Raw genomic sequence first — 19581 nt, 5'->3', positions numbered from 1 at the left:
AAGAGTCGGACATGGTTGAGTAACAGAGCATGGGCACAGAGGGACATATGAGAAGCTTACATGTAGCCTAAAGAGGCTGTCCCTTCCCACTCTTCCCCTGACCCCGCCACCCTGTTCCCAGTATTCACCAAGCCTCAGTCATAGATATCTTGCCTCTGTTGACCAACTACCTTGTGATCCTTGTGATGGCTCATGGCCATCTCATTACACTAATGGGATACTTTGTAAATTTCATCTCCCAGGAGCCAGGGAATTACATATGTGGCACAGTCATCTTTTCTTCAACCCTTGGACAACTCATTATTTTACACTCTTTCCCGGGACCCTCTTCCTACCAGTTGACTGTCATGTCACTCTTGTTCCTGGCCAATTTTTCAGTGCTTACAAATCAGTTTGGATTGCCCACATTTCCTGCTACTCACCCTTCCCTATTCAGGGAGAAATACGTCTCTGTGCTTTACAGACTGTCCTGCACTTACTAGAGGACACACAACGCTCTCCCCACGTCTGGTGGGAGTGACACACCTGCATGGCAGACGGGTGTGATCCCGGGAGGAGACACACATAGAACAGCTGCGTGGGACATCACAGCTCTGGTTTTGATTGAAGTAACTCGTGTGACTCTGCTCCAGCTTATTTATTATTTGTTGTTAATAAAAAGAACATAAAAATTAGCCTTCTCATATTCAAGGGAATATGTATATTTGTCAGTGGCTCCCCACTCCACCCCCCCACATGCCTGCACGTGGTTTTTTGAAAGTCGCTCAGTCGTGTCTGACTCTTTGTGACCCCATGGACCATACAGTCCATGGAATTCTCCAGGCCAGAGTACTGGAGTGGGTAGCCTTATCCCTTCTCCAGGGGATGTTCCCAATCTAGGGATCGAACCCAGGTCTCCCATATTGCAGGCAGATTGTTTACAATGCGGGAGACGTAGGTTCAATCCCTGGGTTGCAGGCAATTTGTAAATATTTGTTGAATGAATGAAAAGAGCAGTAACTTAAGTCTAGATTCCTTTCTAATATTGGTGTGATCTTTACCTAAATAGTTTAATGATTTTACCTCCTGTTCTGTGTCTACTTCAGAGCTTGAAGGAGTGAGAATTAGACCAAAAATGGAATCTTAAGGTAGGAACATGAGGCATCTTCTGCTTTTACATAACAAGCCCCTTTGAAGGGTTCTGGCCTTAACATGTGTGGGTTGCTTTCCCAGTAACAGAGTTTACTGGGAAACTGGGACAGGAGTTTTTAGGGGAAGTGCTGGAGGCTTAGGGGTGGGATGGAAAAGAGGCCAGTTTCTCTCAAGTTATAGTCTTTTAGGCACCCTCTCCAGATTCTCACTTGGGGACAAGCAGGTCTTTGCTTTACCGTCTTCTCCCCTGGACTGTCAACCCTCATCTAGTGATTTAATTATACTGACTCTAGAAATGTAATTTCAGTTTGTGTTGAGAAAATTTGGCCAAGAGACCACGTTCAGATGTTCCAGCTCTTGGCTAATGGTACTCCTGCATCCATCCTCTGCAAGAGGGTCTTTTTCGCTGATGCGGAGCACGCTCAGAGCTCCTCTTCAGTGTTTGGCTGCTATGCTGATTAATTGTGGTTGGTCAGAAACCTCCTGACTGAAGCCCCCTCTCTCTGGGGGGCTGTTCCAGGTGACTTACTCCTAGATATGCAGTTATCACGTAGGAGAAAAAAAATGACCCAAAGGTATGAACAACATTAAGTGTTCTGACAGAGAAGTAGTGCTTTTCTCTTCCTGGTGTTTGTGTGAAATGATCTGGCAAAATAGATGCTACAGAAATAATGCATTTCTGTGTCTCCCTTCTCAAATGATAAATGTTCTTGGCTCATCACAAGGTTTCTTGCCAAATTCTTATTCTGCTAACAGAAGGAATGGAAGCTTTAGATGTTCTCCTGTGACAGAGGGAATAAAAAGTTTCTTGGACTGCCTTCTTTCTGTGTCATGAATGCTAAAAGGTGCTCTTGTGAAGGGCTGTGTTCTGCTTCAACCCTGGCCTTGGCTAAAGGCACACAGGCTGTGTTGCTCAGATGTTTGCAGCTTCTTCCCCAAGCCAGAGGGAGGCCCAGAGGATGGTCAGGGGTGACAGAGTGAATAACATCAGTGTCATCAACCACCTCATTGGAATTTGTCTCCTGCATTAGAAGTTCAGGAACACATTCGTATGAAAATACTACATATACCAGAATCTTCTATAGCAGAAATTCAAAGAGGGCAAAACCGGAGAACATGAAGATTTAGAGTGGCCTGTTCTGTGCAGGCTGTGCCACTGTGGCTGGCCATCAGACCTCTTGATGTCTCCCAAGGAGCGCACCTCTCGTTCCCTGACTCTTCTTTTCTCCAGTGCTGTTTCCCAAGTCCTGGTTATCTCAGTTTCCCAGTTCCTTGCCAGTTTTATGTTCCTCCTTCCCATTCTGCACACTGAGATTTTTCAAAACCATGAATCTGGTCATTGGGTCCCTCCAACCCTTAAATCTTTCAGTGGTTCTGATTGTTGTTTGAATCCATACCCTCAGCCTCCTACCCATGTCAAGATAACGTCCAAGCTCTTCATCCTAGCATACTACCTTTGATGGCCTGGCCCTGCTCACTTCTTTGACCTCATCTCTCACCAGAGTCCCCTGTCCTAGCCATCCATGCACCAGGGAAGTGAAACAGGGGTAGATCCCTGTGTTCCAGGCAGCCTCTTGTCTTGGATATCCATACCCACCATTCCCTCTGCTCATCCCCTGTTTCATCTCCCCTCTTCTTAGCCTAGTCATCCTTTAGGGGTCCAGAAAGTTGGAGTGACTGCCTTGACCACCCCATCAGGGTAGTTATGATGATGTTATGTCTTCTTTTCTGGTTTAGTCATCAGAACATTGCTGACCAGTAGACCATGAGCTTTCTTCATCTTTGCTTTACTCATCATATTGGGCTTGGTACCCCACCCTTGCCTGGCATACCAGAGACACAAAATAGATGTTTGTGGAACAAATAAATGGAGTTTTGGAGTCAGAGGTCCAATCCAAACTGGCCTGAATCTTTGATCAGGTGGCATAGTGTCTCTTCCACTTTGGTCTTCCCCTCTGCCTTCATCGTGTGTATTGACAGAGACGTGCTGATACTTTCCAAATTCCTTTACCCAGTTGACAAATGGCTGTTTTTTACACAAAACAAAGTAATTGCCACAGCAACCCTTGAGGCTATAGAAAATAAAGTGTTACTGCCATCACAGGTGTGTGGCTTCAGCTTGTTCTTGATACTTTGGAGAATAGGACAATGTGTAGCCAAAACACAGCCATGGAGTAATATATTGGATTGGCCAATAAGTTCGTTGGGGTTTTTCCACAGTATCTTACCAATGAGCTTTTTGGCCAACCCAGTATAATTAAGATGGCTTCCCTGGTGGCTCAGCGGTGAAGAATCTACCTGCAGTGCAGGAGACGCAGGAGACGTGGATTTGATCCCTGATTTGGGAAGATTCCCTGGAGGAGGGCATGGCAACTCATTCCAGAAAATCCCATGAACAGAGGAGCCTGGTGGGCTATGGTCCATGAAGTCACACAGAGTCGAACATGACTGACATGACTGACCATACACACACACACAATACAGTTAAGGCTTCTGGGCCTCTTTCAAGAGTCAAGAGCTGTGTCTGCTTCTCTGGGGTCAGGCTCTAAGCTCATCCCCCAAGTAGAGGGATAGCATCTCCTCCTATGACATCTAGCCAGCCTTGGCCACGTGGCTTTTGCTCACTGGGAGGAGACTTGTAAACAGCTGCTGCCCTTGTTAACTGATGATATCTCTGGTTTTAGGTGTTTGAGTGTCTTGGTTAGTTTAAGCCACTAAAAGCTACGAATCAATGAAACAGGCACTGTGATGGCAGTGAAATGGGCCCTCTGAAACAAGATCACAAATATTTAGATTATCAGCCCTTCACCCTCTACCTGCTAAGTGCAAAAGACCAAGCAGTTTGAAGTCAGACCTCACTAAGTTTAAAACTCATTCTCTAACCATATGACTTTCAACAATGACTAAGTCTTTCTTTGCCTCCGTTCCCCATCTGCAACGTGGGGATGACACCTGCCTGGGAGGGTAGCTGTGAGGATTAGACAAATTGATACATGAAAAGCTCCTGGAGCCGTACTGGGCCTGTGACACACGGAAGACTAATTTTGCTCACTTCCTTAGGCTCAGCTAATGAAGACATGCTGCTTAACTACACAGATTCTAATTGGGGCTGCATTCCGCTACAGAAATTTGTTAGTAAGTGCCCATCTTCTGTTCTGCATATAACTACGGCTCGTATGCATTCTCTAGTTTCCAAATAGTATGCTCATTACAAAAATTAGAAAATACAGGTGAGCAGAAAGAAGAAAGAAAAATAATTATTTGTAATAGCGTAGCCAGCTGTGAGCATTTGGCATCTGTCCTCACAGTGTTTGTGTGTGTGTGTGTGTGTGTGTGTGTGTGTGTGTGTGTGTGTGTGTAGGCAGTTTAGTAATTTAAAGCAAAGTCACCTTTTACTATCTGCAACCAATTGTAACATTCTGTATACTAGCTTCCTACATTCTTTTGCACAATTCGGGATGGCTGTGTGGAATTTGCTGTACTGTTGTAGCTTACTCTGTTCAGTTGCTGGAGGTCATATTGCTTGGTTTTGTACCGTAGGTACATTTTTGATGCTTTTGGTGTATATCACTATTCTGAGCTCCTAAGGGTTTGAAGTTGATTAATAACTATCACTTGGTTACTCTCTATGTTCTTCAAAATCTTTTGATTCCAGCAAAGAATAATGTTTCCTAGTGAGAAGAATACATTACATTGTTCTGACCTGATTCCAACAGGCATTAGCACATCTTGAAAAGCAGAATGTTTTTTGCTTACGGGATTACTTCCCTGGGGTAGTGAGAAAGTAGTATGAGACATGGCTCATTGGCAAAGAGGACCCATTGTCTCATGTCCTAAGGGGAGAGAGCTTATGCTGGAAGAGGAATTGAACCAGTGACCTGCTAAGTTTGTCCCAGATCTGGAATCCTTGGCTGGCACAGAGCTTTGTGTTGAGCTTAGCTGGTCACAAGGCACAAGGAATCCTGGGACACCAGCACACCTTCTTAAAATCAGTGGCTCCTTTTAACAGAGCAGATTCAGAAGAGAGGATGCAGGAAGGTCTCATTGAGAACTTGGTGGATAGTCAGAGTTGTATAAACTGGTTCCCTTCTAGAAGTCTGTTTGGAGAAAAAAACATAAAAGTGACAGATATGATCAGAATAATGGGACTCAATGTAAAAAACAAAATATTTAGGTAAAGGCTAATTGTGAAATTCATTTTCTTTTTCTTTATCTTAAGCCTCTAGATCACCTTTAGGTTCAGAATTATGACAGAGCTTTATTTCCCTGACTGTAAATATTAGACTGACATTAGTTTTGTTTTGTTTTACTAGCTTCTTGATCTTTGTATTTTGGGTAGTGAATCAACCTTGTGTCTAAGCTGGCCTTGGCTCTTGGCTTTTGGAGCACATCTGGCAGGCAGCAGAGAACCCCCAGAATTTTTGGCTCCAAAGACATCACTGGCTTGCATTTGAACTTAGGGAAAGTTTCCAGTGATTGTCATCGAAGTTTTATTCATACGCCAGAGGACACTGTTAGCCTGAGCCAGGCTTGGGCTGGCTAGAGTCCCACATCTGGGGCCAAGCCAGCCAACCTCCCAAGGAGTGGGAAGGTCACCCTTATAGGAGCATCAGTCAGCTGCATCCTTACTTGCATCTTTCTTGTATTGTAGCACTGCAGTTGTGCTATAACAGGCTTCATCCAGAGAAGTTATGTGAGTGTCTGCTGTGGGCTGGGGGGTTGTCCTTACCTCCTGGACCACGCAGGCTCTGATGCCAGGAGAAGTATGGGAGAGGTGAGCACAGAATACTCTGGGAACCTGGAGGGAAGGTGCAGCCTCCTCGTTTGGGAAACCAGGAGAGCCTTGGCGAAGAGCGAAGGAAGGCTAGAAGAAATGACGGTTTTCCAAGGAAGTGAAGGACTCAACACAAATATCTAAGATTTTTATGGACATTTTCAGGGAGCAGGGAGAAGAAAGTCACTCATGGTCCATTACAGCAGTGGTCCCCAACCGTTTTTGGTACCAGAGACTGGTTTCATAGGAGACCATTCTTACACGGACCAGTGTGGGGAGATGGTTTCCAGGATGATTCAAGTGCCTTACATTTATTGTGCACTTTATTTCTATTATTATTACATTAGCTCCATCTCATATCATCAGGCATTAGATCCTGGATGTTGGGGACCCCTGTATTAAAGGACCATGCAGAGCTCTCAGAGCATGTTTTAAATGATGTAGTAGATCATTTGTAGTAGTAGATCATACACACACTCCCTTCCTTGGGGCAAGGAAAGACTGAACCTCATCCTGGTTTATATTTTTGAAGGAGACGGAGAGGACATAGAGAGAAAATAGAAATTTGTATTTTGAAATTATCCTGCATTAAAAAGTTGGTTTATTTTCCATTTCAGAAATTACTCTTAAAGTCTCTATAGTCCAGATTACATGTGAATCCTTGTGTTTTCCTTAAGTAGAAACTTGGCAGGGTGAGTAACTGATTCAGGTTTTTCATCCGAATGAGGGGAAATGTAAGGCCCCCAGTATTTTTAGTTCTCTAGACTTTTGATAGCTACATAAATGTAAAGGATTCTTCTTGACATTAGAAGTATTTTGAGCTCCATTTGGAAGGATTTTAAATTAATAAGCAATATTTCTTTTCAGTGGGAACAAAATTAAATGTTTAGTTATATCAAACTTTTTGGCCTCAGGACCCCTTTATACACTTAGAAAATACTGAGGACCCTTAAGAGCTTCTGTTTATGCAAGTTTTATGTATAAATATTTGCCACATTAGAAATTAAAGCCAATAATTCATTAATTTAAAAATTAACAAGTTCAAAATAAAAAGACTTGTTGCATGTTAACATACGTAACATATTTTATTAAAAATAACTTTTAAAAAACGAATTAGAGGAGTGGCATTTTTTTCATTTTTGCAAATCTTTTCAAGATTTGGTTTTAGAGAAGACGGGTAGATTTTCTTATCTGCTTTTGTGTTCAATCTACTGTGATTTGTTAAAATCAAGTAAGAAGATATGACTTCATATAAATAATCTGTTGGAAAAATGGAGAACTTCATGGACCCTTGAAAGGGTCTCAGGGACCCTACAGGTGTTCTAGGGTCACTTTGAGAACTGCTGGTTTAGACAGATAAATTGCTGAGTTATTCAGTGGGTTTTGGCTCAGATGGTAAAGAATCTGCCTACAATGCAGAAGACCTGAGTTCTATTCCTGGGTCAGGAAGATCCCCTAGAGGAGAAAATGGCAACCCACTCCAATATTCTTCCCTGGAGAATTCCATGGACTTAGGAGCCTGGTGGGCTACACACAGTTCATGGGGTTGCAAAGAGTCAGACATAACTGAGCAACTAACACTTTCCTTTCACTTGAAGTGACAAGTTGTCCTTGAGAATTTGAGTATACTGTGGGACAAATTAGTTGCTTATGAACAGACTCACAAACCATGAAATCAAGGTGATCCTAATATATGTTGCTGTTTTACTATTGTTTGTGTACATGCTTCTTTCTGCGAGTTCCTTAAGGATATATAGGAAGTCCTCAGTAACTGAATTGAGTCAAAATACTAAAAATTGACAGCAAGGACTCTCACACTATAAAATGTGTGTAAGGTGCTCTACTTTGATTGCTTTAGGGTTTTTTGTTTTTTTTTTTCTGGATACTAGTTAAGCTTCAAGACAGCCAGAGCCAATTTTCACATTTCTCTTTAGTTAGTTTAATAATTTTGAAATACAGTCCAATCTCCCCAAATCCAGCAGTAATTTTTATTTTTACTTATTCCTTTTAAGTAAATGTGCTCTGGCATCACGGGCATTGTGTTTTATGATATCTTGTGCCTTTAATGTTGTCTATCCTCCTTACAGAAATACAAAGAGTATGAGAAGGACGTTGCCATAGAAGAAATTGATGGTCTCCAGCTGGTGAAAAAGCTGGCAAAGAACATGGAAGAGATGTTTCACAAGAAGTCTGAAGCAGTGCGGGTAAGTATCTCTGGTTTCTGCTCTGTATTGCCCAAAGACACAAAGGCAACTGGCATTGATTAACCCAATTCTCAGAAATCAAAAGTTGACTCATCTGTATATACATAATTTCTTAAGTCTGGTTACCAAAGATAAGCAGGTACTAGGGGCACAGTCACCCCTTTTCTAGGGTAACTAGGGTTTAGGTGCTAGTTTTTGTCTTACAATAATGTACTTTCAGTGGAGGTGTCCCTAATTGTTTGCCAAGCAAACAAATTGCTCAATTGTTTGCCTAATTAATTGCCAAAGTACATTCAAGGGTACGTTGTGGTTGAACTAAGCAGTTGTAAAAAAAAAAGTTAATCAGTGTTTACCAAAATATGGAATTGAAAATCTCCATGGAGTTAATGAGTCTAGATGAAGTCTGAAGTTCTTTTTACTATTTTTGGAATATTACTGTAATTATAATGTTTATCTTGACTGGCAAGAGCTCCCTGAAATCTTTTTTAAAAGTTTTTTTGGAGTATAGTTGATTTACAATGTTGTTTTGGTTTTAGGTGTACAGCAAAGTGAAGTAGTTAAACACATATATATATCTCCACTCATTTTAAGATTTTTTTCCCATATAGGCCATTATCCCTCAAATGTTGTATTAGCAGGAAGAATGGAACTGCAGTGCACATGTGGTGTTATTTTGGATTTCCAAGATTGCCTGTGACTTTATTCTTTGTTGCCAACAAAATGGGGCATCTGAATTCTTGATTTAGGACATGTGAACATTACAGTATCCTTTTTTAATACTATATTGGCAAAGGATTATGGGAAAGAATTTTGATCTAAAGAGTTCTTTATTTCTAACTGGTAGTTTACTTTCAGTTCAGTTCAGTTCAGTCGCTCAGTCTTGTCCAACTCTTTGCGACCCCATGGATCGCAGCACACCAGGCTTCCCTGTCCATCACCAACTGCCGGAGTTTACCCAAACTCATGTCCATTGAGTTGGTAATACCATCCAACCATCTCATCCTCTGTCGTCCCCTTCTCCTCCTGCCTTCAGTCTTTCCCAGCATCAGGGTCTTTTCAAATGAGTCAGCACTTCACATCAGTTGGCCAAAGTATTGGAGTTTCAGCTTCAATGTCAGTCCTTCCAATGAACACTCAGGAGTGATCTCCTTTAGCATGGACTGGTTGGATCTCCTTGCAGTGTAGTTTACTTACCTTTTAGTTTTATTATCTCCAGAATGACTTTGTTATAAAAGTTCATTTCCTAGTTTAGTTTTTCTCATCCTTAATTGGCCAAACCAAATTGCCACAAGATATTTCTGCCTTAGACCTTATAATCTCATACATTTCCTTGTTTCTAAAATATTTTGTACTATTTTGATTTAGGGAAGAAGGGACTGTAGTTTAGGTAGAAGCATGAGCTTGACCTGGGTTCAGTGTCAAACAGAATAGCCTTCATGAGCTTCCATTCCCTCATCTGTAAAATGGGAAAAACTCACACAGGGAGTGTAAAGGTCAAACACAGTTGTGGTTTTGAGCCATTAAGCACAGACCCTGGCACGTGAGCAGTGCTGCTACTATGATTATTAATTTAAATAAGCTGAGCCTTTTTGGTGGAAACTCTGAAGTGCTTAAGAAGGAAAAAAAAGTGCTTTTATGTGCCATAGACGTACTGCACTGACTGGCCGTTCCTGGGAGCTGCACGGTGGTCTCTGGTGTGTCTCTGTGTCAGTACCTTAGAGCAAGCTGTATTCTGTTCTTCACAGACATGGCAGCATGACAGGCATTGGCACCTCACAGTCAGAGAACCCTGAGGTAAACATTTAAAAAACACAGCTACTATTTTATGTTTATAAAATGAACACCCTCTTTGTTGGAACTTTTAGAATGTATTGAGAAGTAGCAAAAAGAGAAAAAAAGTCGTCTAAAACTCCTACTACCTAGCAGGAAAACAACACTTGTTTTCTTGGGTTTTCTTCCTTCTAGTCTTTTTTCGTTACATTTATATAAGCATATCCTTGTGTGTGTTTTTCTTTTACCAAATTAGTAATTGTATTGCTTGTTTGCTTTTGTATCCCACTTTTTTTTCTTCTTTATACCAAAATAGTGTGAGCATTATCTTGTCTCCCTATGTTTTGTGATTTTCTTTTTTTAAAAAATTAATTAATCTTTTAAATTGGAGGCTCATTATTTTAAAGTATGTGGTGGTTTTTGCCATACATCAGCATGAATCAGCCACGGATGTACATGTGTTCCCCATCCTGAACACTACCCCCCCCTCCCTCCCCACCCCTCCCTCTGGGTTGTCCCAGAGCACCGCTTTTGAATGCCCTGCTTCATGCATTGAACTTGCACTGGTCATCTGTTTTACATATGGTGATATACACGTTTTGGTGCTATTATCTCACATCATCCCACTCTGCCTTCACCCACATAGTCCAAAAGTCTATTCTTTACATCTGTGTCTCTTTTGTTTTCTTGCATATAGGGTCATCGTCATCATCTTTCTAAATTCCATATATATGTGTTAATGTACTGTGTTGGTGTTTCTGACTTCACTCTGAATAAGAGGCTCCAGTTTCATACACCTCATCAGAACTGACTCAAATGTGTTCTTTTTTTATAGCTGAGTAATATTTCATTGTGTATATGTACCACATCTTCCTTATCCATTCGTCTGCCAATGGACATCTAGGTTGCTTCCAATGTCCTCGCTATTGCAGACAGTGTTTCAGTGAACACTGGGGTACATGTGTCTCTTTCAATTCTGGTTTCCTCAGTGTGTATGCCCAGCAGTGCAATTGCTGGGTTGTATGGCAGTTCTATTTCCAGTATTTTAAGAAATCTCCACACTGTTCTCCATAGTGACTGTACTAGTTTGCATTCCCACCAACAGCGTAAGGGGGTTCCCTTTTCTCCACACCCTCTTCAGCATTTATTGTTTGTAGACTAAAATGGCAGCCATTCTGACTGGCATGAGATGGTACCTCACTGTGGTTTTGATTTGCATTTCTCTGATAATAAGTGATGTTGAGCATCTTTTTTTGTATTTGTTAGCTGTCTATATGTCTTCTTTGGAGAAATGTCTGTTTAGCTTCGGCCCACATTTTGATTGGGTCATTTATTTTTCTGTTATTGAGCTGTATGAGCTGTTTGTATATTTTGGAGATTAATTCTTTGTCAGTTGTTTCATTTGCTATTATTTTCTCCTATTCTGAAGGCTGCCTTTTCACCTTGCTTATAGTTTCCTTCTTTGTGCAAAAGCTTTTAAGTTTAATTAGGTCCCATTTGTTTATTTTTGTTTTTATTTCCATTACTCTGGGAGGTGGGTCATAGAGGACATTGCTGTGATTTATATCAGAGAGTGTTATGCCTATGTTTTCCTCTAAGAGTTTTATAGTTTCTGGTCTTACATTTAGATATTTAATCCCTTTTGAGTTTATTTTTGTGTATGGTGTTAGAAAGTGTTGTAGTTTCATTGTTTTACAGGTGGTTGACCAGTTTTCCCAGAACAACTTGTTAAAGAGATTGTCTTTTCTCCATTGTATATGTTTGCCTCCTTTGTCAGAGATAAGGTATCCATAGGTGTATGGATTTATCTCTGGGTTTTCTGTTTTGTTCCATTGATCTATATTTCTGTCTTTGTGCCAGTACCATACTGTCTTGATGAGTGTAGCTTTGTAGTAGCCTGAAGTCAGGCAGGTTGATTCCTCCAGTTCCATTCTTCTTTCTCAACATTGCTTTGGCTATTCAAGGTTTGTTTTGTTTCCATACAAATTGTGAAGTTATTTATTCTAGTTCTGTGAAAAATACCATTGGTAGCTTGATAGGGATTGCATTGAATCTATAGATTGCTTTGGGTAGCATCTTCATTTTCACTATATTGATTCTTCCAAACCAAGAACATGGTATATTTCTCCATTTGTATCATCTTTGATTTCTTTCATCAGAGTTTTATCGTTTTCTATATATAGATCTTTTGTTTCTTAAGGTAAATTTATTCCTGAATATTTTATTCTTTTCATTGCAGTGGTGATTGGGATTGTTTCCTTAATTTCTTTTTCTGTTTTTTCATTGTTAGTGTATAGAAATGCAAGGGATTTTAATGTGTTAATTTTATATCATGCAACTTTACTATATTCATTGATTAGCTCTAGTAATTTTCTGGTGGTGTCTTTAGGGTTTTCTATGTAGAGGATCATGTCATCTGCAAACAGTGAGAGTTTTATTTCTTCTTTTCCAATCTGGATTCCTTTTATTTCTTTTTCTTCTCTGATTGCTGTAACTAGGACTTCCAAAACTATGTTGAATAGCAGTGGTGAAAGTGGTCACCTTTGTCTTGTTCCTGATTTTAGAGGAAATGCTTTCAATTTTTCTCCATTGAGGATAATGTTTGCTGTGGGTTTGTTGTATATGGCTTTGATTATGTTGAGGCATATTCCTTCTATGCCTGTGTTCTGGAGAGTTTTTATCATAAATGGGTGTTGGATTTTGTCAAAGGGTTTCTTTGCATCTATTGAGATAATCATATGGTTTTATCTTCAATTTGTTAATATGGTGTATCACATTGATTGATTTGTGAATATTGAAGAATCTTTGCATCCCTGGAATAAAGCCCACTTGGTCATGATGTATGCTGTTGCTGCTGCTGCTAAGTCTCTTCAGTCGTGTCCGACCCTGTGTGACCCCATAGACAGCAGCCCACCAGGCTCCTCTGTCCCTGGGATTCTCCAGGCAAGAATACTGGAGTGGGTTGCCATTTCTTTCTCCAATGCGTGAGAGTGAAAAGTGAAAGTGAAGTCGCTCAGTTGTGTCTGACTTTTCGGGACCCCATGGACTGTAGCCTACCAGGCTCCTCCGCCCATGGGATTTTCCAAGCAAGAGTACTGGAGTGGATTGCCGTTCCCTTTTCCAGAGTCATGATTTATGATCTTTTTAATATGTTGAATTCTGTTTGCTAGAATTTTGTTGAGGATTTTTGCGTCTATGTTGATCAGTGATATTGGCCTGTAGTTTTTTCTTGTGTGTGTATGTGATGTGGCATCTTTGTCTGGTTTTGGTATTAGGGTGATGGTGGCCTCATAGAATGAGCTTGGGAGTTTACCTTCCTCTGCAATTTTCTGGAAGAGTTTGAGTAGAATAGGTTTTAGCTCTTCTCTAAATTTTTGGTAAAATTCACCTGTGAAGTCATCTGGTCCTGGGCGTTTGTTTTTTGGAAGATTTTTGTTTACAGTTTTGATTTCTGTACTTTTGATGGGTCTGTTAAGATTTTCTATATCTTCCTGGTTCAGTTTTGGAAGGTTATACTTTTCTAAGAATTTGTCCATTTCTTCCAAGTTGTCCATTTTATTGGCATATAATTGCTCATAGTAGCCTCTTATGATCTTTTGTATTTCTGTGTTGTCTGTTGTCATTTCTCCATTTTCATTTCTAACTTTATTGATTTGATTCTTCTCCTTTTTTTTTCTTGATGAGTCTGGTTAATGGTTTGTCTGTTTTATTTATCTTCTCATAGAACCAGCTTTTCGTTTGCTGATTTTTGCTATAGTCCCCTTTGTTTCTTTTTCATTTATTTCTGTTTGATTTTTTTCTTCTTTTTATAGTTGCTTTTGGTGTAAAGTTAGGTTGTTTATTCGGTATTTCTCTTGTTTCTTGAGGTAGCATTGTATCGCTATGCTTTTACTGAATCCCATAAGTTTGGGATTGTCGTCTGAACATTTTCATTTGTTTCTATGCATATTTTGATTTCCTTTTTGATTTCTTCCATGATCTGTTGGTTATTCAGAAGTGTGTTGTTTTAGCGTCCATATGTTTGTATTTTTAATAGTTTTTTTCCTGTAGTTGACATCTAATCTTGCCACATTGTGATCAGAAAAGATGCTTGAAATGAGTTCAGTTTTTAAAAATTTACCAAGGCTAGATTTATGGCCCAGGAAGTGATCTCTCCTGGAGAATGTTCCGTGTGCACTTGAGTAAAAGGTGAAATCCATTGTTTTGGGGTGAAATGCCCTATAGATATCGATTATGTCTAACTAGTCCATTGTATCATTTAAAGCTTCTGTTTCCTTGCTAATTTTCTGTTTGGTTGATCTATCCATAGATGTGAGTGGGCTATTAAAGTCTCCCACTATAATTGTGTTACTGTTAATTTCCCCTTTCATAATTGTTAACATTTGCTTTACATATTGAGGTGCTCCTATATTGGGTGCATATGTATTTATAATTGCTCTATCTGCTTCTTGGATTGGTCCTTTGATCATTATGTAGTGTCCTTCTTTGTCTCTTATCACAGTCTTTATTTAAAAGTCTAGTTTATCTGTTATGAGTATTGCTACTTCTGCTTTCTCTTGCTCTCCATTTGCATGAAATACCTTTTTCCAGCCCTTCACTTTCAGTCTGTATGTGTCCCTGGGTTTGAGGTGGGTCTCTTAGAGACAGCATATATAGAGGTCTTGTTTTGTATCCATTCAGCCAGTCTTTGTTTTTTGGTTGGAGCATTTAACCCATTTACATTTAAGGTAATTATTGATAAGTATGATCCCGTTACCATTTACTTTGTTGTTTTGGGTTCGTTTTTATAAACATTTTCTGTGTTTCCTGTCTAGAGAAGGTCCTTTAGCATTTGTTGAAAAGCTGGTTTGGTGGTGCTGAATTCTCTCAGCTTTTGCTTGTCTGTAGTTTTTGATTTCTCCTTCATATCTGAATGAGATCCTTCCTGGGTAGAGTAATCTTGGTTGTAGGTTTTTCTCTTTCATCACTTTAAGTATGTCCTGCCATTCCCTTTTGGCTTGAAGAGTTTCTATTGAAAGATCAACTGTTACCCTTATGGGGATCCCCTTGTGTTTATTTGTAGCTTTTCCCTTGCTGCTTTTAATATTTGCTCTTTGGGTTTGATTTTTGTTAATTTGATCAATATGTGTCTTGGGGTGTTTCACCTTGGGTTTATCCTGTTTGGGACTCTCTGGGTTTCTTGGAATTGGGTGGCTATTTCCGTCTCCATTTTAGGGAATTTTTCGACTATTATCTCAAGTATTTTCTCATGGCCTTTCTTTTTGTCTTCTTCTGGAACACCTATGATTCAAATGTTGGAGCATTTAACATTGTCCCAGAGGTCTCTGAGGTTGTCCTTATTTCTTTTAATTCTTTTTTCTTTATTCCTCTCTGCTCCATTTATTTCCACCATTCTATCTTCCATCTCACTTATCCTCCCTTCTGACTCAGTTATTCTACTGTTGATTTCCTCCAGAGTGCTTTTAATCTTAGTTATTACATTTTTTTATTATTGATTGACTGTTCTTTATTTCTTCTAGGTCCTTGTTAAACATTTCTTGTATCTTCTCAATCCTTGTCTCTAGTCTATTTATCTGTAACTCCATTTTGTTTTCAAGATTTTGGATCATCTTTGCTATCATTATTATGTATTCTTTTTCAGGTAGACTCCCTATCTCTTCCTCTTTTGTTTGGTTTGGTGGGTTTTTATCATATTCTTTCACCTGCTGAATATTTCTCTGTCTTTTCATTTTGTTTAGATTGCTGTGTTTGCAGGCTGGAAGTTCATGGTTCCTCTTAATTGTGGAATCTGCTCCCTGTGGGTGGGGTTGGACTAGTGGCTTGTCAAGGTTTCCTGGTTGGGGGAGCTTGTGTCTGTATTCTGGTGGGTGGTGCTGAATCTCTTCTCTCTGGAGTACAGGGAAGTGTCCAGTAGTGAGTTTTGGAGTGTCTGTGGGTTTGGCATGGCCTTGGACAGCCTGTCTTTTAATGTTCAGGGTTGTGTTTCTGTTTTGCTGGAGAATTAGCATGATGTGTCTTGCATTGGAACTTGTAGGCTCTTGGGTGGAGCTTGGTTTCATTGTAGGTATGGAGACTTTTGGGTCAGCTCTTGTCTATTAATGTTCCCTGGAGTCAGGAGTTCTGTTATATTCTAAAGTTTTGGAGCTAAGCCTCCTGGATATCCTGTCCGTCTCTGAAAGTAGCCTCAGGACTTCTCTATCCATACAGCACAGAAGATAAAACCCCTAGGTTAGTGGTAAAACAATTCTCAGCAGACAGGAACACCCAGAGAGATTCACAGGATTACATGGAGAAGAGAAGAAGGAGGAGGGAGACAGAGGCGACCAGGAGGAGAAGAGAGGGAGTCAAAAGGGGAGAGAGCAGTCTAGCCAGTAATCAAATTCCTAAGTGCTCTCCACAGCCCAAAACATCCATAGAGATTCACAGAGGTATATAGAGAAGAGAAGAGGGAGGAAGAAGAAAGGTGATCTGGAGGAGAAAAGGGAGAGTCAAAAGGCAAGAGAGCAATCAAGCCAGTAATCAAGTCCCTAAGTGAAAATGGATACTGATGATTAGAATCTTAAAGGTACAAAATTGATAATAAATATCAAAAAGCAAAGATTAAAAACGTAGAATAGAGGTTAGACTCCCAAAAATACAGTACAAAAATACAGAACAAAATTAATCAGAAAAATTTAAAAAAATATATATGGAATTTGTTTTTAAAAAACAAGGTTTTTGGGGAAAGGTAATAGTAGGCTATAAAAATGAAAGTTACTGGAGTAGTAAAGAACTAAATTTTTTTTAAAAATTGAAAAATGATAATACTAAAATGTAGGAATTTCTTTAGTGCTGTATGGGCAGTGTGGGGTCAGTTCAGTGTCAGATAGTCCCTTGTTCTGGCTTGTACTTGTTCTCAAGGTCTATAGGTGCCACTCAAATGCACATTCTCAGCATTCACTGCAGAGTTTTAATCTGTTGCACCTGTCACTTCCAGAGTGGTTCCCCCTTCTTTGTTTATTTTGGCTTCCTCTGTATGCAAGTCTCTTCAGCGTCTAATTTGCACCCTGACACAAGGGGGCGAAGGTAGCCACTTATTTAGGCTCGCTTGTTCAGTTGTGTTGTGGGGAAGGAGGAACATTGCAAAGAAATAGTACTGGCATATGTGGAAAGTGCTCACAATGGATGGACCACACTGAGTTTGCCACAGCCCAAGGCAGCGTGTACTTCCTGGGTCCACACTGCTCAGGCTCCACGGTGCTCTGCAAGGACACTGTCCCAAGTGGACCCTGCATTTCATGCCCTTCTCAGGTGTAGGCAGCTCAGGTTCTTGGATGCTCCACAGGGGCACAGACCCAGATGGGCTGTGCCTTTTGTACCCTTCCCAGATCCTAGCAGCTCAGGTGACCAGGTGCTTGGTGAGTGCACTGTTCCTGGTGGTCCATGCATCTTATTCACCTGCCTGGTCTCGGCCGCTCAGTTTCCTGGGTGCGCCTCAAGAGCACAGTCCCAGGTGTGCCGTGTGTTTCCTCTGGGGAGCCGATCTCAGGCTGTGCCACTCCTGGCAGATGTCAACTGTCCAGGATCCCAGGAAGACATGGTTAGCAAATGGAGCCTGCTCACAGTTTGGTTGAAGATGCGGTCTCTGGGGCCTAGGCTGCAGCAGCCCCTTGCCTTCTGGCTCTGGCTGTCACAAGCCTGCCTCTCTGCCTACAGGGAGGGAGGGCCCTATATGGCAGCTGCTTGCTCTCCTTTGGTACTTGCTCAATCCTTTGTTCTGTGAGTGTGCCAGGGGTCACTGTGCTGCATTAGAGCCTTTTGCAGCAAAGGTCTTTTTTTTTTTTGTCTCTTTGGCAGTCCCATGGTTTGGGTTGCTATATCACATTAGCTCCCTCAGATTGTCCTCAGGGCATTCAGGCCTGGTCCTTACCCTAAGGACTGATGATGCAGTGAATATTAAGAGACAATACCTAAAGTAAAATCCCACATATAAAGATAATAAAATGAAAATTAACATTAAGAAGAAAATTAGCATTAAAGAAGAAACTACTTCATTTATCATTTATTATTAAATTAGCATTATAATTTTACGTTTTAGAAATACATTGTACAGAATTATAAATGATATAGGGCATAATAATGTTTTTCAAAACTGTTATTAATATAACATTTATTAGTAAACAATTCTTACTGTGCTGAAAATCAAGAAATTGACAAGTCAACACAACACAAAATATGTTATTTTATTTAAATATTTTATTGTAAACTGCTTCATATCTATTTTGGAAAGATGTGGGATGTATAAAAATAAATATAAATATATTAACTCTTAAATTATTACTAACAACCAGAGCATAAGAACTTTAAATGTACTTTAAATGCAGCATAAACACCTCCCTGCCCAACCCTCACTTGCCGGTGGGACGTGAGTGTCTGTGTCACTTCACAGTCTCCTTGCAGTTGTGTTTTAGACAGGCATTCTGCTTACAATGATAGGTGAGATTCCTGATCTCTGAAGAAGATTTTCTGTAATTTTAGTTTCAGTGTGTCTGCCCTCTGATGCCCTCTTGCAACACTTACCGTCTTACTTGGGTTTCTCTTACCTTGGACGTGGGGTATTTCTTCACGGCTGCTCCAGCAAAGTGCAGCCGTTGCTCCTTACCTTGGACAAGGGATATCTACTCATGATGGCCCCTCCTGACCTTGAATGTGGAGTAATTCCTCTCGGCCCTCCTGTGCCCACGCAGCCCCTGCTCCTTGGGCCTTGGTTAATTCCTCTTGCCACTGCCCCCGGCCCCCGGCCCAGCCTAGCCCCTCTCGGCCGCCACCCCCAAACCCCGCCCGGCCTAGGCCCTGTCGGCTGCGGCCCCCGGCCTGGCCTAGGCCCAATATTGTAAAGAGCAATATTGCATAGGAACCTGGAATGGTAGGTCCATGAACAAGGCAAATTGGAAGTGGTCAAACAGGAAATGGCAAGAGTGAACGTCGACATTCTAGGAATCAGTGAACTAAGATGGACTGGAATGGGTGAATTTAACTCAGATGACCATTATACCTACTACTGTGGGCAAGAATCCCTTAGAAGAAATAGAGTAGCCATCATGGTCAACAAAAGAGTCCGAAAGGCAGTACTTGGATGCAATCTCAAAAACGATAGAATGATCTCTGTTTGTTTCCAAGGCAAATCATTCAGTATCACAGTAATCCAAGTCTATGCCCCGACCAGTAATGCCGAAGAAGCTGAAGTTGAATGGTTCTATGAAGACCTACAAGACCTTTTACAACTAGCACCCCAAAAAGATGTCCTTTTCATTATAGGGGACTGGAATGCAAAAGTAGGAAGTCAGGAAACACCTGGCGTAACAGGCAAAATTGGCCTTGGAGTACAGAATGAAGCAGGGCAAAGGCTAATAGAGTTTTGCCAAGAGAACACACTGGTCATAGAAAACACCCTCTTCCAACAACACAAGAGAAGACTCTACACATGGACATCACCAGATGGTCAACACCGAAATCAGATTGATTATATTCTTTGCAGCCAAAGATGGAGAAGCTCTATACAGTCAGCAAAAACAAGACCGGGAGCAGATTGTGGCTCAGATCATGAACTGCTTATTGCCAAATTCAGACTGAAATTGAAGAAAGTAGGGAAAACCACTAGTCCATTCGGGTATGACCTAGATCAAATCCCTTATGAGTATACAGTAGAAGTGACAAATAGAT

The 19581-nt window shown here is 40.7% G+C and overlaps 1 protein-coding gene across 1 annotated transcript in view; it reads left to right on the top strand.

Annotated features, from left to right (window-relative positions):
- CACNA2D3 (calcium voltage-gated channel auxiliary subunit alpha2delta 3) overlaps positions 1-19581 on the top strand; it is an 871068-nt gene that overhangs the window by 189752 nt on the left and 661735 nt on the right. Inside the window, exon 4 of the mRNA XM_081524871.1 lies at positions 7993-8109. Within this exon, the coding sequence (XP_081380997.1) occupies positions 7993-8109 (117 nt within the window). The remainder of the gene's footprint in view (positions 1-7992; positions 8110-19581) is intronic.

This window comes from Giraffa tippelskirchi, chromosome 9 (assembly GCF_054371585.1).
Source record: "Giraffa tippelskirchi isolate mGirTip1 chromosome 9, T2T-mGirTip1v1.2.pri, whole genome shotgun sequence".
NCBI classification, from domain to species: domain Eukaryota; kingdom Metazoa; phylum Chordata; class Mammalia; order Artiodactyla; family Giraffidae; genus Giraffa; species Giraffa tippelskirchi.
The sequence above is the reverse complement of the archived record's forward strand: the minus strand, read 5'-3'. Positions and strand labels throughout refer to the sequence as shown.